Below are 24,446 nucleotides of genomic sequence, written 5' to 3'. Positions count from 1 at the left end.
TGCTTTTAAACATATCCCAGTTCCGAAGAATTCCTGGGCAAGTATTCACTTTCTTAAGATATTTTATATAAGAAAGAAGACCAGGTGTTACCAAGGCTGCCTTTCAGGGACACAAAGGAGAAGTGTGGACCCTAGACAGTACAGCAAATCTGGAAAACCCTGCAGACTCCTAGGATGCCAAGAGTTATTGGGCTGGTGTGGTTGTATCCTACCCCAGCCTGGAGGCTTCTGTGGGAGAGAAAAATGAACAGCTTTCTCCTGACCCTCTGTCAGATGTTGCCATGGGCTTCTCCTAGGGCAGGAGCACTCTGGCTCACCCAAGACTGCTGATAACAACTTGGCAAAGAGCAAGAAGGACTAGAACATCATCTGTCCTGGGATATTTGCTGGGGAGCCAACATACAATGGCCAAGGAAGGGATTTTAGTGCTGGCAAGAGTGTCAGAAGATAAGCATACCACTAACACAAAAAGCTTAAACTAGCAGCACTCTACACCTGTCATACAAAGTGCCACTGCAACACATGCACACTCCTCTCCTACTGATATAGAAAACAGCAAAGGCCTGACAACTTTTTCCCAGCTGCATTTCTCCTATTCAACTCTCCTCAAACTGCCTTCCATTTCTTGAACATATTACAGAGTCCTCATTTCCAGATAGGCTTTGGGCTATATTGTAGTCCCTATCCCCCAGACCACTCATTCTGCACTTCAGGAAGAAAAATGCCCTCAAACCAAAGTAAACCCCAGCAGCACAACACGAATAACCTAACCTTTGCTAGAACAGGGCAGAAGAGGAGGGCTGTATGAATGAGAGGGCAATGCAAATCCCAGCACCTTTATTCTGCCTATCACATAGATGCTGGTGACAATAGCCGTGTCCTCACCTTTCCCCATCTCTTCTCACAGCCCTGATGCCCCTCCCCTGGCTGGTATCTCTAGCAGCTGCTAGCCAGCGAAGTAATGAGTCCTGACCAAGGCCAATATTTGTACTGGCCAGAAACCAAAGGGAGTGAGATAATGAAAAAAAAAGGCTTCCCACTTAATACGATGTGATTTTGAGACATGCAGAAAGTTGTCAGATAGGCTACACATACACGATTAAGGCTTTTGGCTGTCTGTGGGGAAGTATTTATGGAGCTGACCCCATAGGATTCGGGGCATATTAAAAGGACTGGGAGACAGCAAACCATGTCCCCAAGCACCAGGCTGTCATGGACACTGGTGCCCACACTGTCTCACTCATAAAACTTTGCATGGAATACATCTTGCATGGAAGAACCTGATCATCTGAAGCAACAGCCTATAGATCATAGCATCCATACATACTGATTAAATGGGTCTGGAAGCTGTGTTTCTCTTCCTCTTTCAACCATTTCTATTAGAGAGGAACCTTTGCCTGCCCCACAGGCCAGTACACCAGTGCACTGGGCAGCATCCAGGCACCAAGTCCATGTGGAAGAGGGGAAATTACCAAAAAGAGCTCAAACCACCTGAGACCATTTTGGGCTTCATCAGCCCTAGCAACACTGCAGCAAGCACAGCCATGGGCACAGAGTGCATCCAAGGCTGGGCACTGCTCAGGGGATGTGCCATCTCCCATTGCTGACACCCCAAGATGCATGTCCAAGCCCACACTTGTTCCATTAAGGCTGACTGCCTACATCCACAAGGCTAGTGTCCCTGTGGGTTAGAAGGCTAAATAAACAAGCACTGAACGAACAGCTACTGTGCATCACAGCCCTTTGTCCTGGAAGAGGCAGTGAACCTGAATTCCCCAAGAAAAGCAAAGAGGCTGTGAGCGCCTGTGCTCTGAATAATCTCATCAGTTTGTTTTCCTGGAAACTAGACATCCCAGATGCCATTGTTTCCATTATGAGTGTTCATCTGCTCTGTTTTGAGCTTGATTGCCCCTGTAGCCTGCTTGGCTTGTCTGGTTTCTTTTATTTTTTTTTAATTAAAATTTCTAACAAAATGCCATTTCATTTAAATGAGGGCAGAGCTGTGACCCTCCAAACCAGGTCTGATGAATGCTTGAAAGCATCCATGGCATACAGAAATCCTGAGCAGTTGTATAAAGAGTGACTAAATTATTAATAGGTGCAATGCATATGAGACAAGCATTTCAAATGGGGACTTTCTGCTTCTGCAAAACATTGCTATTTTTGTGTGACAGCAGACACCAAAATATTTGGAAACTCATCTCATTGGTACTAATCACAACTGTTAATGAAACATTCCCACTGCAGGCACAATATAGACATTTCTGATTTTTGAGCAGAATTACCCATTTCATTCATTATCTCAAGAATATATCTTTTGTTAAATCACAAACAAAACATCAACATACCGAAGCACATATCTCTTTCTTTTCTTAAAGGCCCTATCAACTAATGAAAAAGCATTCAAGCACAAATTAAAATAACATCATTTACAGATGACACCACATAGTATTTGCATTACAGATTGAAGAGATTAGCTATGGGGTTGCCTGGGATTCCTTTTTTAAGATATATGCATGGATTACAACATTTAAATTTGCATTCTAGAGAAAATAAAATTCTGCTGTGGGCAAAAAAACAACAACAAAAAAACAAATACTGGAAATTTCTTTCCTGTCTCAAGTGAATTATTTCTGGCAAAAGGCTTCTCAGCATTTTGCTATAGGCATGCAGATTTACACACAGAGCATTATGCCTGTACACATGGCAAGTGCTCTACCAGGGCGCCCATCACGATGTCCTCTGAGCTCAGTTCCCATGCAAAGCTATTCATTGCATGTACAGAAGAGATCGAGATTTAGAGATGGAAAAACAAGCAAACCCAACAACCACTGGAAATGCTGGCACAGCAGAGCCAGTCGATAAAGAAAAAGCCTCTGTATGCCCTGTCTGCTTCCATGCTCAGGGAGCAGAAAGCGACGGGGATGCATTGCTATTATTAGCCTGTGCGATGCAAAGCAGCCGGTTTGCAGCCTTATTTCAGGCTATTGCCAAGATGTTGTCTGATTTTCTTCATGCAAACATACAGGTACAGACAGACAGACCAACCCCACAACACTCATGGTCAGAACCTCCCCACCAATATGGTGAGACAGACAGACAGAACACGAGGACCGCGCGTACTCACAGCTCGGAGTACAGGAGGTGCAGGTTGCCCACATTGTCTATGTAGTTTGCAGGACTTAACCAGGGGAGGACCAGCAGCAGGAGAGCCTTCATTCCCAGCGCTGATAGCACTGCTGCCAGGTTTCCTCCTTCCCGCTTGCTCTGTGCGGGTGGGACACGCTACGCAAAGCTTCGTGCCAGCCAAGCCCCTTCTAAGCCAGCCTTCCCATTTCAACGCGATGGTAGCACATTACGAATCGAGCTTAAATCCCATAAACAAGGCTACACTGCAAAATCATTGACCTGAAAGAGGATTACTCGATCTGACTCTCAGACAGGGAGTTGTGAGGGTTTAGGGACAGCACAGCGTGCTTGGCGAGACAGTGACTTATGCTGCAGAGCAGAGCGATGCTCAGGGAAGAGACCTGCCTCCTGCACGATTCAGAGTGGTTCTTCGCAGGCAGCTGGTAGGTTTACATCACTGCCCACCAGCAGATGGGTTAAGAGCGAGCTGCATCACGGAAGGGTGTAGCCATCTGACAAGGGGGGAATGTGCCCCCCGTGGAGTTAGGAAGCAGGCGACAGCAGAAGACCACACCTTTTTAAAGTAAAACACTGCAAAGGATCACAGCCAACTGCTGCCTGTCTGCATCACTGTCTGAATTCCCAAAATCCAGTCGGATGTCTCTGTGCAAACATAAATCACGTAGTAAACCAAGGACATTCTCTCTCTTTTTCTCTCTCTCCTTTTTTTTTTTTTCAAGGGATGAAAGAGCAAACATTTTAAAGAAGGTTGTTATTAATATTATACTCCATAGTAACCAGTGTTTTAAAAAATTCAAGTTCTCTCTTCAATTACAAAGCATAAAACATGACAAGCTCACCTTGTTCCATCAGTGACCCCATCTTTGAACAGGACAAACTCGGATTGGTCCGAGACCAATTTGTGCAAGAAACACAAGGGTTGATGACTGCCCTGGTGACTCTCACAGAGTCTCATTTATTCAACTGGAACACAGAGCATGTTTAGTCAAGATTTTTGGCCAGCAAAATAATACCATTATTGTTATCATTATTATTTCTATTATTATTATTAACATCAACAAAGTCAGACACCTTTTCTACTGATTCATAAACATTAAAGAAACCAGCATCCATCTACCTGGGCATACCAGAGCTGCAGCTGAAGAGCACAGGGCTCTTCTCCTCTCCAGCACTGCAACGAGTTGGGAGTGGGGTGGCAAGGGAGGGTTCTGCATCTCTGCAGAGTCATGAAATGCCTTTGGTGATTATTAACAAATGCTACATGTGGAAAACAATAAATGTACTGCATAAGCTCTGCAAACACAACGTTTCAAAAGACTCCTTTATGGGTCACACAGTTTCCTCTTAATTCTTCTAGTGGGCGGGAAAGTCAGTAAGGGCAAGCCCCTAGGAAAGCTTCAATTGGCTTACACTGTAAAAGCCCATGTGTTTTAGTAAAACATCCAACAGCAAAGGTTCTCTCTACCTTTCAAATGCCTCTGCTCTTTGGCCTTAAGGAAACTTTAACATCCTGCTAAGAAAACAAATCATACTGCAAATGGAAAATACTATCACTAGTGGCAGCAAAGAAGCCACACAGCTTGTGTAGCATGACCTTGTATTGCACTGGGATGTGCACTAGGATGTGGAGGGCAGGGAGACCACTGCTGTTCCTCTCTAGTCCTTCTCTAGGCTTCCAAAGCTGAGACTTGCCTGGGAGAGCCTGGTGTGGGGGAGGAGCTGCAGAATGGCTGTGGGCACGTGTTACTGACTGATTCCTCCTAGCTTTTACTGGGGGTCAGGACAAGCGAGGAACTACAACAGATACGAAAAGCACAATAATACAGTTTGATAGAGGAAGTTCTCAGCTATGAAACACCATTCTTCAGCATAGTCACCACCATTACCTGTGATGAAGAAAAGCCTGAGTGGCACACTGGTAAAAAACTGCACCAGTGGAGGTGACCTGTTGCTTCACAGCTGCTATAAGTGTCACTGCTGAAACACACCACCCATCTTCTCACTGTGCTGACATCCACTGTTTGGTCTCTATAACATTCAGCTAGTGTTGATGAATGCCAATGGGTGCAATTTTTTCTGCATGGAGGAATTCAATGACATTTTGCTCCATAAGTAGTTCTATGATGGATACCTCTTTGTCAAACTGCCACTTCTCTGCCATCTGTCAGATGGCAAGAAAATGCAAAGAAATATTGGTGGGAAGGTTCAACTTCTACAGCCATACCACCAACATTTGCCTCAAACATCGTGGGCCAACAGAACAAAATAGGGGAAATTACTTTCAGAGCAGTTTTCATATACAGCAATAGTAAAGGGTATTTGCACTAGGGGATGAAGATTTTACTGTTGCAATCTGTAGAATAATATCATCTCTATGACAGCAGCCCATAGCAGACTGTCAGTCCTTTTACCTACATCAATGTTGAAATCTTTATTTGTGGTATGTCAGAGGAATACTAACCAGAGGCAGAAAATAGTAGGTAATCCTGCTAATTTCTCTCTCTGGCAGCAGAAGCTCACCTTGCAGAACACAGCTGGCAGCACCTCTTGCACCATCAGCCAGCTCCACAGTAAGTACCTTGAACAAATTCCTCTTAGGAATTCAAGTGCTTTAGGATATGGTGTTGTATTTGAATGTCAGGTCATACAGCCACTGCCAGCTATGGGGCTCCCTAGCACACTGCTCCATCCCTCTGCTCATGTGTTCTGAGACACTGTTGGCACCAATGACCTGCAGTGCGGATCAGGTTGCCCAGGCCAGATTGGTGTTGGGAAAAAGATGCTCCAACCATCAGACTACTGTGCCCACCCAGGAGCATGTAGGCCAGCAGAGGTCTCCTGCCTGTTTGATTCTGTTGGCAGGGGAAGACACCTGCACATTCCTGGGCATACATAGTAGTGCTGAGGTCCACTCACCCTCGGTTCTCCCCCTGCAAAGGAACTAGCTGCTCTCTGGGGAAATCTCCCCTGAGAGAGGCTGTCCCAGTCACAGTGGTAATGAGCGAGGTCACGGAGGATGGGCTGCCCTCTGTGAGCCCCTAGGTGCCATCAAAGGGCTAGTGTGCACCTGGAAGGAAGGAGTCCTCAGCTCCAAAGGCCAGCATTAAACTGGGATGTTTTCTGCTCTACTTCACATGTAGGTCATCTGTGATTCAAAAATGGATTGAGGAAAGGGCAATTACAAAAGCTGTAGTACCACTGAAATATTTATGATAGCTCAGCTTCCCAAAACTCGCAGATCTCTTTGGATGACTAAATACACGCTTCCGTTATGCAGCTCACCACAACATATCAGCCCAGAACTGCTAATGATAGCATGAAGTACCTTAGGTGGATTTGATTCTAAAAGAAACCCTCAGATATCATCAAATACTAATTCAGTTCTAACCTCGTGATAGTATAGATGCTCACAGGGGACTGAAATTGATAAATCTTTCTTTAACAGTCTATTTAAATCAGTGTTAATTGCTGATATTTTTCCATCTCCTTAAGGAAAAGACAGAGCAAAGAAGAAGCCCAACCACCTCAACAAAAACTTACTGAGTTTGAAAATGCTGTTTGAGGTGACCACGCTGCACAATCTCTGAGCAGTGTTCTGTGAAAGGACAGCTAACCATTAGCTTGTCCAGGAGGTTATTCACCAGTATGCTGGACTTCCTGCAATTCTGGAGAGCCACCAGCTTGCGGTCCATGGGGCAGAAGTCTTTTTCTAAGAGGAAGTTTGTAAGGCAGGCAGTGCAGAAGGTGTGACCACAGAGCGTGTCTAACGGCTGAAGCAAAGGTTGCAGGCAAATGTGGCAGATCAGATCATCGTCTACTTCCTCAGTGTAGCTGTACAAGTGGTTTTCCTCTGGTAAATGTGCCTGGCCACAGGTGACACAGAGTGGTGGGGAGTTCTCCTCCATTTCTTCTTCTTCTTTCTGGCTTCTAATTGGAACTGATGCAATTCAAAAGAAGGCAGATAAAAGAACCCAACCTGGTTTTCTATTTGTGAGAGCAGTGAGGCTTATGTACCATCAGATCTGTGGGGACGAAAGCAAAAAAATTATCTTCTGTATTGTTTCCTCTGAACTTATTTATGGTATGTACCTGGATATAAAATACTCCAGCAGTTTTTAGGGAAGGATTGCATCTTTATGATGGGAGGATAAAACAAAGAGGAAAAAGCAGATTGTGAACTCCAACAACGTTTTTCCTCTTAAGTCTAGCTCAGATGACACAATTACTCTCACTGTAAAGAAAGACATCAAAATAGAATACTACAGACATTTAATGGTCAAATACCTTAGTGTACAACTACAGCTCGAGTCATGTGACTTACAATTGTAATAGTGGTCACATTACTTTTGTTGGAAAAGCAGCACCATGCATAGGCAAACCTTGCAGTACTTTTGCAGAGAGGCATGGTCACTGCCCAAGCCATCTGCTTGGTGCTGGAAGGAAAGGCAGCAAACTGAGTCCGCACCATGTGCACTGTCACAGGGAGGGCTGCCTGGGACCTTCAGATCATCCTCTGCCATAGCAATGGTTCATTTGTCTGATTTTCAAAACCAGTGAACAAAAATTAAGCCTATTCCCTTAATAATTTGTGTTATAATCCCAAATCTAGTTTAACCCCAACAAAAGCACCTACCTGTTGGTATTTCAGGGATGTAAACACTGTGGGTAGCAGAAAAACTGAACAGTAATTTGTAGCTTTTACTTGATGAACCCTGACTGCTTGTTGGAGCAGTTAGATCAAAATAAGCATAGATGTAATGGGATGTATCTCTTTGAAAATAAACGTGAAGATATAAAATATGCAACAGCCTAATTACTACTCTTGCTTGAAAATGTATATCTTATTTGCTGCTCTGCCACAGCACTGTGTTCTTGCTTTCAGCTTGACTTAATTTGCTGAGACAACTTGTCAGCTTCAGACACCCACGTTTCAGGGCAAACGAGGAAAAAGAATAAAAAAAAATCTGACTATGACAGAGCACATTTTCATTTAAAATAAAAACAAACCTTATTTTTATGTAAAGCTTTGGGCTCTAAACCTGAGAAATTATACTTCAATATGACAGGCGTTTTCTGACATAAAGGTAAAATTATAGCCCTACTAACTCTATCCAGATGCTTGAATGTCAAACATTCACTTCAATGTTTTGTTAGATCCTATTCTTATGCAGCTATTATGCTAAGTGTATAATAACATTTTTTGCTTGCAAGACTAAGCTCTGCGTGCACTCTGCCTCCTGATTAGCAGTGGATTCATTTGAGGTAAAATATTTCCTACATGAAATTTTTAATAGAATATTTAAAACGCTCTGTACAGTAGCAAATGTTTCCCTTTGTAAAAATATTTACCAGAACTCAGTGTACATGTCTTCAAGAAGATAACTGTGCAGGAAACAACCCTACCTGCTGTCTTAATGTAGCAATTAAAGACAGTGTTAGTTGGCTTTATTAAAATGACATGCAGCAAAATGAAACAAGAAAAAAAAAGACAGAAGATATCATTCTGGAGTACTGAGAACCTCAGCTAAGAAAGAAGACATAGAGATATTCCAGAAGTAGCACAGCAGTCAAAAAAAAAAAAATTCCACTGGAAAACATGTAGCGCACAAATGCCAACAGGAACATGTGTAAAAATAACAAAGAAATAGCAAGAACATCATGGTAACTTGAACAATAAAGCATTATTCTTTTTATTCCAGTCCTGCTTGAATCATTCAAAGATAATTTTCCCATAGAGTATAATTTGTACAAGTGCTGAATGGAGTAGTGATATATCATAATGATAGTTTAAGGAATCTTTGAAAGCAGACATAGGCTGAGCACGCCCAGGTCCTGGGTGCCACATCCAGCTGCTGATGCTGAGCTGCATGCAGTTTGGGTCCCCCAAGTGACTCCTGTTAGGCAGCTCTCAGACAGCTTCTCATAAAGCAGGTTGTCTGCATACTGGTGTTTGGTCTGCCCACAGCTGCACTTTGCAGAATTAGAGGAGGGTGTTCACTGATTGCAGCATCCCTCGCATATGCAGAAGCTTAGAATGGCATGAACAGATATGGTATTAGACACACTCAGTGTCTATTCCTAACAATCCTGTAATTAAAATGGCTGAGAAACTGGGAAGGGATCAGATGCTTAAAGAGAAGTAGGGGATCTGATCACTGCCAGTTTACATTTAGTGATCTGGAGTGACAGAGTCATCTCTGAAATATTCAAGGTATTTCTGGCATGCAGCTAAGTGGAATAAATCTTATTAAGACGTAACACAAAATTTAAAACATATGTAAGCTACCTTACAACAAGCCTAGTGTGTTTACTCTGTAAAAGCTATGGCAAACGCACAGCCTCTTGGCCTGAGCACCTCCCACTGGTGCCACAACTCAAGTGCTGTGTTTAGTTTTGGGCCCCTCATTAAAAGAAAGGCTAGACATTAAGAAAAATTTCTTTCCAGAAAGAGTGGTGAGGTACTGGAACAGGCTGCTCAGGGAGGTGGTGGAGATACTGGCCCTGGAGGTGTTTAAGAAAAAGGTAGATGTAGTGCTTAGGGATGTGGTTTACTGTCAGTATTGGTAGTAGGTAGACAGTTGAACAAGATGATCTTGGAGGTCTCTTCCAACCTTAACAATTTGATTATTAGAAAATATTATTGTGACTATCAAAGAAGTAAGGATAAGAATACAGCTATGTCCTAAAAGCTTCCAGACTCCCCTGGCCACATTACAGACACTCTTTATGGGCTCAATATACTAATAATGTGTTGCTAATAAGAAAGAGTGGGTGTGGGGAACTCTATCTGAATTTACAATGTCTATGTAAATTAAAAATAATTGCTGCAGTGCAGAGAATCAGAACCATTCATGTTAATTAATAACAGGCACTGAACTTTGAGGAGGAGTCAAGTCCTCTAGCCTGTGTGATTTAGAAATCTCAGAGTAGACAATATAAGTTATTTTCCAATCTAAAACAAAGCAAAACAAAAAGTCTATCAGCCTCTTCTGGCTCATCTGGTCATTGGTCATCCACTATGAACCTTCTTAAATTACTGGACACAAGCAATGAAATAACCACTGCCAGTCTTTGGGAGGTAATTATACTACCAAAACAGTTAGCACAGAGGGTGCTGAACTGAGTTGTGACACAAATATGGCCAGAGTCAGAAGTTCCTTGTAGTATTTGCAGTTATTTTTATTTTTATCATTTATGCATCATCATAACAAAGCCTTTTAGGAAGCCTTGGTGTTCAGCAGTGCTAATAGTTCTTCATGGGCAGTAAAAAAGACAGGGAAAAGGGGATTTCAATTTGATCTGCTAATCTTGTATTAACATCATTAACTAAGCACACTCAGAGAAAGAAATGCAACACAGGCAGAAGGCGCATCACAACAAAGCAAAAAAAGGCAATTATTACCTGGCTGAAAGCGTCCTCTTCAAGGCCCATGCTCAGGGAAGGAGGAGAAGGGAAGGGGGGAAGCAATCCTGATTCCATCTGCAGTTGATATCCACACCTTTGGCCTCAGCAAGGTGAAGGTATCACCTCAACTCACATAGAGCTGTGTGTGCTGAGGCTGTACAGGTGGTCAATGTCCCCATGATAAATATAAGCAAGCTAAAGCTTGAATCAGAGCACCTCCAGCACCTGGCTAGCCACCTCACCAAACATTAACTAGGCACTGGAGGGGCTGTGGGGAACAGCTCAGTGAGAAGAGGAAAAAGCTTCAGCGGAATAAGCAGCTGGGACTGAAAGAGAAAGAACTGGGTGGTGAAAGGCAGCAAGCTAGCAGTGGGAGAAATCAGCAGGCACCTAAAGACCAAATAAACACTAAGGCAGAGTCTGGAAGGGCAGCAACCAGTTCACATCTGTAATGGTGAATGGCAAGGCAGAGAGCAGGGTCACTGCAAAGCAGAAGTAAGCTGTACAACAGGTGGAGGGGTTCACCCCAAATAAGATGGCTTTGGAATAGCAACATTCTCTGACTGAAGGGAAAGGGTGGTTAACGTGGAAATGGCAAATGGCTTCTAAATGGTACAACAACATTACCAAACATGAGGATAATTTTTTGTGCCCTTATTTTTTTTTAAACAGTGTATGTGTAAGTAACACATTTTTTAATGTTCCTGCTCTACTGTACTCTGTGCATGAGCATCACAAATACTCTATCCGCTGCCTAAAAGAGGCTCCCTTCTTGTGCCCTGTCTCTTCATCACACAGCACTGTGTGAGGCAGAGATGCTGCCAGCAGCTCTCCTGCCCTTGTTAGCTGGACCACAATAACAACACAGTGCTGCTGTCCTTCCCCAGGACGAGGGCACAGTCTGGCCAATGGGGTTGTTCTGCACACCTACAGTGACACCACTTAATGAAATTACTCTGCCAGCGGTGCTCTCCCCTTGTCTTCCTCCACCATACTAGCTGTGAACATGCCATAAATGACAAAAGAAAACATCTCCTTTTCTTAATCCTCAGTCTGTTCTGCTGAGAGACAGGAGATGGACTTCTTGCTTCCTAATGTTGCAAATGAGCCGCATGAAATTACTTAGAGACGTTGCACCTTAGCCTGGGTAGAGTTAACTCCTTCATGACTACTCAGCCCAGCAGCTCAGTGTGGGCAGGCTGGGAGCTGTGGGCATTGTCCCCATCTAGTGGCTCACCCACTCCAGGATGTCAGCCAGGAGGGAGCTGAAAGATTCCTTCACACTCCAGCAGAAGCTCAGAGTCCCTAGGCTGTGAGCTGTTGGCTCAGGAGAGCCCAGCCTTACCTGCCCCACTGAGAATCCAGGTTGCAAAATCACTGAATATTCAGAGTTCTACAATGAGGCCTCAGGTCTGAATGTTCATAGAAAACTCTTTGCCTTTAATTAGGGAAATTGTAATGCCGTTTCAATTCATCATCTTTCATCAAAATATCCTTCTCATTAGGAGGCCTCGCAGCCACTGTGTTTTGTGCTACTAATTGCATCTACTTGACTGAAGCTTTTTGTGGGCTACACTGACTTTCCTGTTAAAGTTAGTACTAATGTTGGAGGCCATTGAGCAGCCTTTTGTTTCAAAGTACTAGATAACGGTTTTGGAAGACATCACACAATGACCCATACTGCAGTAATACATATTGGATAGCATCATACATGCAAAGACACAACAATTCACATTCCAGAGCTCTGGATAAAGAATACAGCATAACAATTGGCAGTAACCTTGGGTCAATTGGGTGAATCAGCCTTCCTAGATTCTAGACTTTGTGATAGGAAGGCTATAAACCACTTAGGTGCATAAAAAGCTTATCTCAGTTTTGTAGGACCAGCCTTTGTCTCATGTGTATTATCATTAATATATATTTTTTTCCCACTCCTTATTTTTGAATTTGTTACACCAGTAGCAAAGTCACAGAATTTTCCCTCTGCTTGATGAGCAATCAGTAGCAGACTACCTCTAGTGGAGATTTACAATGGTCAGAGGTGAGATGCATACCTCCAGGTAAAACATTGGTAGCTAGAGATCCTTCAGGGGTCTTGGAAATATTGATTTAGCAGAAAAGAATTTAGGATTCTAAGCAAGATTGTTACAGTTGGCTCTTAGAGGACAATATTTGTAAATAAATGTTCAGCACAGTCTCTGAGACAACCAACATGAACTACAAAACCTCTCTTCTGCTTGGCCCCAGCTCTCAGACTGTTGATTTTTCAAAGTTATTATTAGTCAAAAATTCCTTCTCAGAGCTTATAAGAATCAAAGCACTTTGCAGCCTTTAGCGATTAAAGACATTTCCAACTGAATACAAAAATCCAGCAGTATGGTGCAGTAGGTGAATAACCCCAACTTTTCAAGTTGTGGCTCAAGCTGTGAAACCTAACAGAAATGTCATACTGTGCTGCACGCACAATAACTTCAGAAACTAGAACCAGATTGTTTGAAGAGATGTTTTTTCTCTGTGGCTCATGCTGGAATTTACAGAATCAACCAGTGACGGAAAAAGGTTTTTTTTTGTTGTTGTTGTGGAATTATGTATCTGAAACTTCTGTTAGGAATGTATGGTAATACGTCCTGCCTTTTCATCTGTCTGTCTCTCACACGCCCACACAAACATGAATTGCTCCCTCTGACAACTTCATGGATACAGAACTTTACTCAGCATGTTGAAATGAGAAATTCCAGCCCAGAAGTAGTTTGAGGATATTAAGAACAGCTGGATGAGATTTGACCAAAAAGAGCTTTTGAATAAGGCAGTACATGCTGGAAGGCTAACCTTCCCACACTTACAAGAAGCACATCCTAAGAGTGGGCTTACCTTAGCAGAAGGTAGTATAACAGTGAAGACTTGATGGTAGCATGCCTCAAACAGTCAAGCACTGTGTTGGTGGAGGTATTAATTCCAGTTTCTTGCTTTTTCTGAAGTTTGATATACTCAAGCTTGGACCAGCCCTTTATACCAGAACCACAGGTTCAGACTTCACACTCAAAGGAGAGACACAGCAGAACAGAAAGGCTATTTGTAACTGCTTCTCCAGCTCACACGTTCTACCTCCTCAGAGGAAGTCAATCATCTGGCCGAAGGAAGACAGTGCAAGCAATTATGATTGACTCTTAAATGCTTCCTAAACATGTGCTCATCCTAATTGACATAATAAATGCCATTGGCATTTCACATACTGAATTATAAAATTATATGTCTAGTTATGTAACAAAAAGTGCATTACTTCTCTGATTGCTCCAGCTGACTTCAACAAGACAGAGAGCCTCAGAAACCTGCAGTTAGACATTTGAGCTCACGACAGAAGTGTATTTTGTGGCGATAAAACACATACCCAAGATGTCTTTGAATGTCCTGGTAGCAAGCAGTTGGTACAAGGATCCATGTGAACTGCAGAAAGGTGCTCAAACCTGGTCCCTCTTCCAGTTGCATCTGGACAGAGATGCAATGGGGACATGTGCTTGTCCATAATCCACAGACCATTCTGGAGCTACAGGGGTTCTAGCCTGGTGCTTCCCAATCCAGACAGCCTAGCTGCTGGCACATATGGACCTATGCAGGATACATCATGACAGGGAGAGAAAAAGTCTTGCAAATGCAGAGTAAAGCGCAAAATGTGTTATAGTCCACATTTCTTTTGTATCTCCTGCATTAATTTGTTGTTAAGGTCAACTGATCTTAACTCCATGGGAATTACACTGCTACTACTCTGTTTCCTAAAGAAACAGTGGTTTCGTACTTGTTCTCTCCCTCAGTCTCTCTCCGTGAGCCTCCTTGTTCAACCTTTCTGTCTATCTCCCAGTATCTTTTGGATCCATTTTTCCATTTACACCAAAAGTCTGACAGAATGGCAGGGGCCACTATACACATAATATTATCACCAATGCCACAAGACTAGCTAAGTGGCTGGGTAGCAAAGAGAAAAAAAGTAATGTTCCAACAAAATGAAAGGCCAGATAATGAACTTAAATCATGCTGGATATCAGAGAAGACATGAAGTACAAGGGAATTATACACACCCAGCCCTCTAGAAAAAACAATACTAGAGTTGCACCATATTAGAAAAACCACAAGGAAATAGTGGTCACTAATTCTTACACCTACAGAACTCTTGGTATGTAATCTAAAAACACTGTTCTTTTTCCTTTCGTCTTTTTGACCTTCCATGCCCTACTGTGCATGGCAATCCTGACATTGTGAAGGCCCATACCTCCAACAGAGACACCTTCCTCAGCAGAAAGATTTCCTCCTAGTCACACCTCTTGTTTTCTGTCACTCTAACCAGCAAACACTCTTTTTCTCTTTGTCTCCAAGGCCAAATTTACCTATCTACTCTAAAAAGAACAAAATGGCTACTCCTACATGATGCTCCCTTCAGCCATTCTCCAGGTTGCCTAGCTTAAAGAACATGGCAAACTTCTCAGTAACACTGGCATGCTGGAAAAAGAAAACCCTCAGAGGCACTGCAAGCTACTGCTACTCTATAGGTTCTGAGAGATAAGGGGCTTAGTCTGGAGCGGACTTTAAAATCACCCAGCCCCCTGGCATGGGAAGGGTTGCCACCCATCAGATCAGGCTGCCTAAGGTCCTGTTCAGCCTGGCCTTGAATGCCTCCAGGGATTAGGCATCCATAGGTTCACTGGGCAGCCTCTGAGTAAACAATAAAAAAATGACCTAACATCTAATCTAAATTTCCCCTCTTTTAGTTTAAAGTCATTTTGAAGAAACTTACTTGTCCTGATTAAACTGTTTTGCTTCCCACGCTCTGAAAATGATAGGTCTTTAGATATCAGGTTAGTTTTGTATTTGACTTCCCAATCTGAGGGACCAGGAGAAGATATGAAAAATATAAAGTCCAGCATGGCACCTCATAACAGGCTTTGAAGTAGCTTTTATCTCTTTTGTGGCACCAAATCTTGCATTTTTGCAGTTATATTACTGTTGGTAACAATGAAGAATGATCTGCCAGACTCACTTGTGGCTTTCTGATATGGGAAAAACTCAGCCAAAACTCAGTTAGAGCTAGAGCATCAGCACAGCGGGACATTTGCCTACATGATGCTATCTCACTTCAAGCGTGCATCAGGGAACATTCTAAGTGGATTGAACACATCTATGCATGCCAAGAGGGTGAATCCTCCAAAAGTTAGTGTGGCTTAGCCCCATCTCCAAACCATCCAGCAAGTTTTCCTGGGAAGACTTCCCTCATCCCTTCCTCCCACAGCCACAGTGCCCTCAGACTAAGCAGCATCTCCTCACATGTGACCATGAAATAACATTTAATAACAATAAAGTGCTGAACAGATGATGGATAACCCTACTATTAGCTTATTATAAAGTGAGCACTGCTTTAATTACACTGTGCCTTTAGAGCTGGTCCTCTTATCCAGGAGTCTCTTAATGCTTTACAAACTACTTAATGAGTTCTCATGACACCCTGTGGGAACCTTTTTTAGGATTAGCCCACAGCATGGGTGGGTGAGCAGGGTAGGGGCAGCTGGCTGCTCCCACGTTGCAGGGCTGTGTGCCTGTGGGACTGATAACCAACTTTTCATGTCACAAGGGGGGGGACATAGGGATGGTCTTAGATGTGATCTGAGGGAAAAACACTCAGGTTTTTCACTGGGCTGCATTCTCTACTTTATGAGCATGCATGCGCTTGGAAGGATTTAATCTTCTGTATCTTATTTGCGCTTACATTTCATCTAACTATAGAATTTATGTCTATAATTTAAGTTACAAGTTTGCAGATTCCTATAACTTAGATTATGTATCGTACTGCTTTTCCATCTTTTCACACACAAAAAAAAAAAACCTAAAAAAAAATCTACCTAGAAAAATAATCCCTATTAAACAAACAAACAAACCCGTACAAATCAATGGCATTCTGCCCTTTGCAGTAACTCAGTCTAAAAGCACACACTGCCACCCACACGACCATTCCAGTGCCCAGTCACAATGCAGGGACTTGCAAAAGGGTGGGCACAAACACAGGCAGGTTGGTCAGCAAGTGCATTTCAGCAACTTTGGAGAAACACAGCCCACAGAAAGCCTCCTAAATAATGGGCAGCTATGCAACCCAGATGGAAAGAGAAACTGCAGGGACTGAAGGGAAGAAATTCCAATGCACTTGTGAGCACTTGCAATCCTGAATTTCACATTTAAAAGTAACACACTGCTTGAAAGGGGGAAAACATATTGCATAATAAGAAGTCTGAACCCAACACCCAGTGACAGTTGTCTGTTTTCTAGTACCCCCTTTGCTTTTTTGGTCCTGAACAAATTATCTTTCACTCAGTTATCCCTTGTATTAAATAGCACTGACAATGCCCATTCATATCTGACAACAGAGCCCGCTCCTCCTCTGGGAGCAAGCTGCGCACTACAGCTTATAGCTGACTCCCACATGGGAAGGACTGGGGAAACAAGAAGTATTCAGGCAGTAGGAGTAGCTCTGTCTGGCTCTCATGAGTCAGGATAATGACTAAGATCTCCGTTCAACAAAAGTCTCAGTGAATAAAGTTTGTTTATGACAGTGACTGCGTTCTCAGCTACCATCACATCCTCTAAAGCCTGCTTTTGCCTCATCTGCTCAGTGCTGGGAAACAGCAACCCTATGTACAGTACTACTCACAGGTCTCAAGTCATCACTGCTTTAACTGGGGCTTTGTGGGAACTCTGACCTAAGGTCCATACTAATTAACACACGTGCTGCTGATGGTCTTGTAACATTCTCCTTTAAATGAAGAGGCTCGCAAAGGTTTTGTCAGCCAGGACACGAGAGTGGCACAAGCTGGGGAAGATCATTAATTCTGCAGCCAAATTATCATCTGCATCCAGAACCAGTTTGATGGGTGTGAGATTATTTGCGTGCTGCTTACTCTTGTGATGAGAAACCCATAAGGAATTACATGCTTAAGCTGTCCTGCTTCCTGTCAGCGTGCACCACACACTTGGATATGATCTGCTGCATGCATGCAGGCAGGGGAACTTTGGTTATGATTTGAACTTCTTCCTACATGTGGTAGCTTGTAAGACTGCCTCTGATCCTTTCTACCTGGATCAAGACAACAATGTTTATTTCAACAGCAGTAGTATGATCAACTTACTCCTCAGGCTGAAACTACGGAATACCAAGTTATACTACAAGCTGCTTTCCAACATGAAGCTCTACTTGCAAAACCCTGTGTGAACTGGTGCTGTAAAATATATAACACAAGGAACTGCAAGCAGAAATCATTTCTGAATTGGAACAGCGAATGAAACAACAGCATCACCCGTATTTGTTTTAACATCAGTATCTCAGTGGTACTGAGATTATGTATTTGTAGGAAAGGAACATGAGCTAGAATTATAACCAATATCAGACCTAAATTTACCTGCATTCTGAAATGCTTCTTCTGAAAAAAATGCATTAGTCCAGGCAGAGAAGTAGCTACCATCTCTCAGTAAGGAGTTGCTGGTGCGCACAAACTCATTTTATTAAAGCTCTTTGTTTTAAGAAGACACTGAAAACTAAAGGATGGAGGAGAGTGCTACCAGGGGCTGCTGAATAGGTAGCAAGTTTCAGGGCATTTAGCTCATCAATTTCCTTGTCAAGCAGTAATTGATAGTTATTGAGAGGAACAGCAGCAGCATGCAGTCAGAGGCGGTTGCACCCGACCTAAGCTGCCTATGAACCATTCCACGAACATTTACTGAAGGATAAACTTTCTACTTCCAAGATTAGTTCCCTCAAATCATAGGATTTGTGCAATGACCTTTCTTAAACACTCAGCTTGAGCCTTTGGGGAAAGTCAATCATTGCACCTCTCAGTTTCTAAGAGCAAAAATACCAGTGGAAGAGTTGGCTTCGCATCTCAAACAAGTGTAAAAACAGCAATCTTACATGACACCAGTGTCTGCTTATTTTAACTAGCGAGAGAATTATTCCCCCCTCCTCCCCCCCACACACAGGCTTTTGCCACAGAGACATCCCCCAAAAATGAGCTCAGCCTCTGCCTGCCCCAGGTCAGGCTACAGAGCTAAGGGCTCCAGAAATACCTGGCTGCAGCTCTTTGGCAGCCAGCCTGGAGGAGACTGCATCTGGAAAGCCTTCAGAGATTTACCTTCCTGCTGGAAACAATACTGCCTGATTTCCTAGTCTGCAGCAAAATGGGGGTAATCTGTCATCTCATTCTGCATGCAAGATTTATTTTCATTTTGCAAAAGTAAAGTTATTCTGAGGGAAGATGCCAGCCCCTTCAGACCTCTTCCAAAAGACAAATCAGTTTCTTGTGACAATTGCAGTCCAGAGCCAGTGACATTCTTCCTTCCAAATCTGTGCTGCAATGAAGTCCCGATGCAGTTAATGCTCAAACATACAAGCTTGAAACATCCTTCCAAAAAGCAGAACTCACATGAGAGACAGGAGGACACTTGCACCAGACCACAGAAAAATAGAAGTAATTAGAAGCAGACGGAAGAGTATTTTCAGGTGGCAAGAAAAAGATAATGAAGAGTCAAGATTCCCCAGACTGATTCAATTTATATTTTTGGAAAATATACACAGCCTCTGAGGTTTGGGTGGAAGAGTATAAAATAGTAAATTAGTAACAGATTGCTTCCTTGAGAGGAGTTCTCAGTCTCAGTAAAGTGGATTGGAGAACTGAGGATACCAATCCTTGCAAGGCAACAGCTTTCCAAATGCCTGATGGCAAATCCTAGCTTTTATTTAAAGACAATTCCTGTGCTTTTCTAACAGCAGGAGACAACAGACTGCACTGCTTTGATAAGTGGAGAAGGCACCTTGGTTTTGTTTTGTGTGACACTGAATGAGCAAATGAAAAGAAGTTTGGGGGAAGGAGGGTTTGGGGCAAGGGGTATAACATACAGAGATCGTGTGCTGTAATCTACTTCTGTAGGAGACTGTAAAGAAACAGCCTTATTGTATGGTTACCAGAAGAGTGACATAATGTATTCCATTCCCGCCTTTCCTGCTGTTGGCTGAACCCTTTTCTTGTATCAGGTATTTAGAAAAAGCGTGAATTACAAATCTAATGTGAGCACTTGCCCTGAGTTATGCTTTTTCCTTGGTAGACATCTGAGTATCCAGCAGCTTAATGCAAGCAGTCCATCTCAGTTAATAAAAAACACTCAAAAAGTGCTTAACTTTAAACTTGTGAAGTACTTTAAGCAAGGTGTGAGGATGTCTGTGTATCTTCATGTCAGTCCTGACTTCTGTGTTGGCACATCCTTACTGGCCTTGTTTTGACAAAAATGATCAGGCTCATTCATGTGCACAAAACTTTTGTAAGATTATGTATATTCACAGACTCACTGTTTTGCAACCATTGCACATACAGATACTGAACAAAAACACAATTTGTAAAGAACTGAGTATAAATAAGTGGAGGAGAATGTGAATGAAAGATATGAAATGAAGCTCTCCCCGTCTCACCTCAGCTGCAGTTATCAAACTCAAGCTGCAAGACACAGCAGGAGTGAATTTAACTTTGGTTCACCTCCCACACCTCCACAAGACTTCTGGGGTTTTAACTCTGGGGAGAAATGGGTTTCCAGAAGCTGAACAAAACACTAAGCTAAAGCGTCTGCAGTGAGACTGGCACATTTGCTCAGGTAATTGGTTAGATCTAACATTCTTTACTGAAGACAAATAATTTCCTAGCAAAATAAAGATAGCATATCTAAGTAAGAGGTAATGAACTAAGCACAGCACTCTTGTACCCTAGTGAGGCAGTAAGCAGCATTCAGACACCAGCTACCAAGAAACACAGTGACCTCATCTCATCCCTGCATAAGATTATGGTGGGAACCAAATCACTGATGACAGACATCATAAAGAATACCTCTGTCTTTCTGTGCAGCACTTCCTAGGACATGGGCTGAGAAGCAGATCCCCTCCACACTGCCTTAAATAAGAGCTGTTTGTTTTGCCCAAGTATCTCCTTGCCTGTTTGCTTCTCTGGACCAAACAGTAGGTTGTGAGAGTATCAGTTTAAAAAATAAAAAAAAACCCAAACCTTGAAACTCACATGTCTGGCCTGGCTCAGCCTTGTGCTGTCCGAGTCCCACAGGTGCATGGTCACTGTATTTTGGCAGTAGGACCACATCCATCTTAGCTCCATCCCTGCAGGAGGGCAGCCATCAGCTGTGTCGCACAGGGCAGCCTATGGCATGTCAGGAGGCTGAAGTACATTCACCTGAGCAATTCAAAGTTTAGAGAACCACACCCTCTCAGTTATTTCTCCTGCAGGCAACATGAGCGTGCGCAGGCTGCTCAAACAACAGTGTAACTTGAAGCTTTGCCTTTTATTTCCGGCATACACCAAAGTCCATTTTCAGTCAGGCTTCGCTATGTATTTCCTTTCTTCTTTCAGCCTTACAGTCAGATTGAATTTGAATCAGTAAATTTCAGTAAGCTCTCTTACAAATTGCTTTAAAGCAAAAGATTTGTCTTGGCTTTCCCCTGGAGCAGGAGGATGAAGCCTGGGACCTCTGAGGCAAAGCCCACCTCAGTGCTGTGGCAGCTGCAACTCCACCTTGTTCCCACACACCTGGGGTGGTCATCTGTGGAACAGGAAACCATGTCAGAGCAATTTGAGAACTAGGGAATCAGCTGCTAGAAATACAAACTCTGATAATTATCTGAACATTGGGAAATAAAGACCACTTTATGTCCTCCTAACCAGTGATTTCTAAGGGAAAAAACAATGAAGGAAGGGATAAGACATGCAGATACCTGAGCTGAGTGTGAATGGCAATTATGACAGCAGTGGTACCAAAATGCACTTTTGTTCAAAAAGTAATTCCAGCAGAGGAAAAGAAACCCTGGTGTACCAGGTATGTGAATTGCTAATAAATGACTTTAGCAATCATGAGCATTTTCTCCTAAGGAAGGAAGCAAGACAACTTTGGAGATAGACTTCAAGACCACCACAGCGTATGCTGAAGAAAACCACTAGCCTCCCATATAAATGTTTATGGCTATTCGGACTTGGCCTCCAATTCCTTCTATGCAAATTTGCTACCCTTCAAGTATATTAAAAGCAAACTTGCTACTTGTGATTATAAAATCCCATGTTAAACATTTAAGAAATCAGAGTCCTCTGGGGCCCTACCAGCACACTACAGTCACGCTCTCAGCCTTGTTTGCAGTAGCGCCTTTGTTTTCTTGCCCATCACAACACCTGTACCCCAGCCAGCCCACGGTGCTTTTTGCATCACCATACAACACCTGTGCTGGAGTTTGGGCACTGCTCTGCCCCTGCAGTGGGTACGTTATGAGGAGAGACAGCATGCACAGGATCTAGATGCCTGCAGAAGTCACAAGGCCAGATATGCAAGCTCCAGGCATTAGCCATCTGCAATACTGAACTATGCATACATAATGCACTTTTAAAGAATACGCTTCAGCTGTAGAAGCTGAAACATTAACAAGTACATCCCCACAGAGCAGAGCACAAGGGGAGGTCTCTTCCAGGCTGATTGCTTAAATCAGGAAGCCCAGAGCCCTGCTGTTGCAGGTGACCACATCAGTCGCTTGCAGTTGCAGACTTCATTTCCATTTAGAAACTAGCCAAGTTTTTACCCCCTCCCACCGCTGGGATGCTTTTGTAAGTTTCCCAGACTAAGGGCCAGTTCAAACTCATTTGTTCTCATGCCAGTGTTGTTGGATTGCTCAAATAGCCTTTCATCTCACAACATGTATTCCTATTTTCATTCTCAAACTCTGAGACTGTACTCAGAAGAATAGCTCTTTACTCTCTTACTTCACCCAGAAAGTGCTTTTAGGCACCCATTCCTCTCCAAAGTCATACTTTAGAATTTGATATTAGTACTGCTTCTGCTTACCAGGTAAATTGTTTCCCCCAGGAGGTGACTTTATTGGTTCTGAACCTAACAGCTATGGAGCTACACCCTCCAATGGAATATCCTCTGCTAAAACTCTTTCACACTTGAGGGTGGAATACAAAAAGACCTTTCACCTGCAGCTCATCTACTTCATTATTTACTGATTCCCTTGTTTGCCTACAGCTGGCTAAAGGCTCTATTAGAGTTTCTTCATCAACAGCATAAAAAAGTGGGAGTATTTCCTACTATGACTCATTCTTTTGCATTGAAATGACAGTTATATCTTCTAGATCTGACTGGATTCACAAGCTTCTGATTTCCTGGTATAGCTTATACATACCAGAAGTCAAATGTTTTGCTTAGTTTAATTTTAAAACAGATCTGAACAAAATGCAAAATGAGTATAAGAGCAGGCCTTTTAATTTGCAGATATTCCAAGCTTCACTACTGAAAATAATTCCAGGAGGACAATGTGCTATATACTCAATTGTATTAGCCCTTATTTATGTTTATTTTTGTAAGCTAAGTGATTTTTGCATATGCTGCATCCACTGGCAGTACATGCTGTGCAAGCATGCATTGGAAAATTGTAATAATGAAATGTTAGATGATAATATTGTAATGGACACCATCTGAGTCAGGCTCTGAAAAATCACTGTTTCCTCCAGACATGCTGTCCTTCACTGATATTGCATTCTGGAGCTCCATGAGGTCAGAGTAAATGGGGCATGCAGGCTGCTGCTCACCCCTCTTCTAGCCCTTGCCCTGGGCCAACCAGCAGATGGCTTGCAAATAGGGAATACAAGACCAGTCTTCAGTGTGTGCTATGTTCCAGACCCCACAAAAGGGCTGAGCTGCATGATCTCTTTCAAGTGCACAAGAAATCTCCAGTTCTGTTGAGCATCTCTGTGATGTCCATGCAAAATAAACCCTCATTCTGTCTGCCATGTATGGATGGTTGCAAGGAGATTGTGAAGGGTTAATGGAGAAGGGCATCAGGATCTCAGGGTGGTGGCCACAGATCAGCCTGAAGGAGATGAGTCCCTTGGGGTGGAGCTGGCCTCGCTCCAGTAAATGGTGGCAGGTCCCACCCACATCTGGCACAGGCATATATAGCAGTAGCTGATCCAATGTGGTTATGTGGGATTGCACTAAATCTGTACTTCAATTTGTAGAGGCATACCAGAGAATAGGAACAAATACTGGGGCAATAAATGTGGTTTAGAAATGACTGCAGGATGAAGGCCAATGTTTTCATGTCTAGTCCCTCTTCTTGTTTCTCTTTTCCAGAAAATCAGCATTATGAATTGTATCACAAAACATAAAGGGAAAATTTGCCAAGTGCTTGTACTATGAACTCTCTTGGGATGACTGAGTGCCACTGACAGTTTGCTTGGAAATGGGACTATAGACTCTGGAGTCATTAATCACCAGTGTTAATCTAGCAGTTCTCTACAGTGTGACAGTTTAAATAGGATGCTGACTTCCAAAGTTGGCCTACTTGGTGCAATTAATAGATTGTGAGATTCTTACACAGTGCACATTACTCTGGGAAGTCGAGTTTCTCTTGTCATAAAACTTTACTGTCTCCTCTGTATCCTGCACCATTACATTTTCTAGAAGGAGATTATGAACATAACAAAGAAAGCCACAGGATTAAAATAATTTTTTGTTATCAGTTAATGAACAAGTAGTAGTATCAGAATTATAACTATCAGTTTCTGAAATGAACAACTTCCCAGGGCTGAGAGCACAGAATTGAATATGGCCTGACTGAACAAAGCCTATCCATACCTGCAGCTAAAATAATCACATCAAAGTTCTCTCACAGCATCAGCAGGAGCCCTGATTGTGAAATCCTGCAGATCCAGCTGTACATTCTCAAGTGAAGCTTCCAGTCCTTCCATCTCCTCCAAAAAATAAAAAATAAAAAAAATCTGTGAAAACATCAGCTACACATACATAAGCAAAACAAATATTCAAG

At 42.8% G+C, this 24,446-nt stretch overlaps 1 protein-coding gene across 2 annotated transcripts in view; it reads right to left on the bottom strand.

Annotated features, from left to right (window-relative positions):
- Window positions 1-7,159, bottom strand: part of LNX1 (ligand of numb-protein X 1) — a 62,534-nt gene extending 55,375 nt beyond the window's left edge. For both annotated transcript variants that reach the window (XM_065737034.1, XM_065737035.1), the window contains exon 1: window positions 6,691-7,159. In XM_065737034.1, coding sequence (XP_065593106.1) covers window positions 6,691-7,055 — 365 coding nt within the window. In that variant the 5' untranslated portion in view covers window positions 7,056-7,159. The remainder of the gene's footprint in view (window positions 1-6,690) is intronic.
- Between the last annotated feature and the right edge of the window lie 17,287 nt (window positions 7,160-24,446).

The sequence above is a fragment of the Cyrtonyx montezumae genome, unplaced genomic scaffold, assembly GCF_038088225.1.
Source record: "Cyrtonyx montezumae isolate F1298 unplaced genomic scaffold, pur_monq_1.0 scaffold_2, whole genome shotgun sequence".
Lineage (NCBI taxonomy): Eukaryota > Metazoa > Chordata > Aves > Galliformes > Odontophoridae > Cyrtonyx > Cyrtonyx montezumae.
The sequence above is the reverse complement of the archived record's forward strand: the minus strand, read 5'-3'. Positions and strand labels throughout refer to the sequence as shown.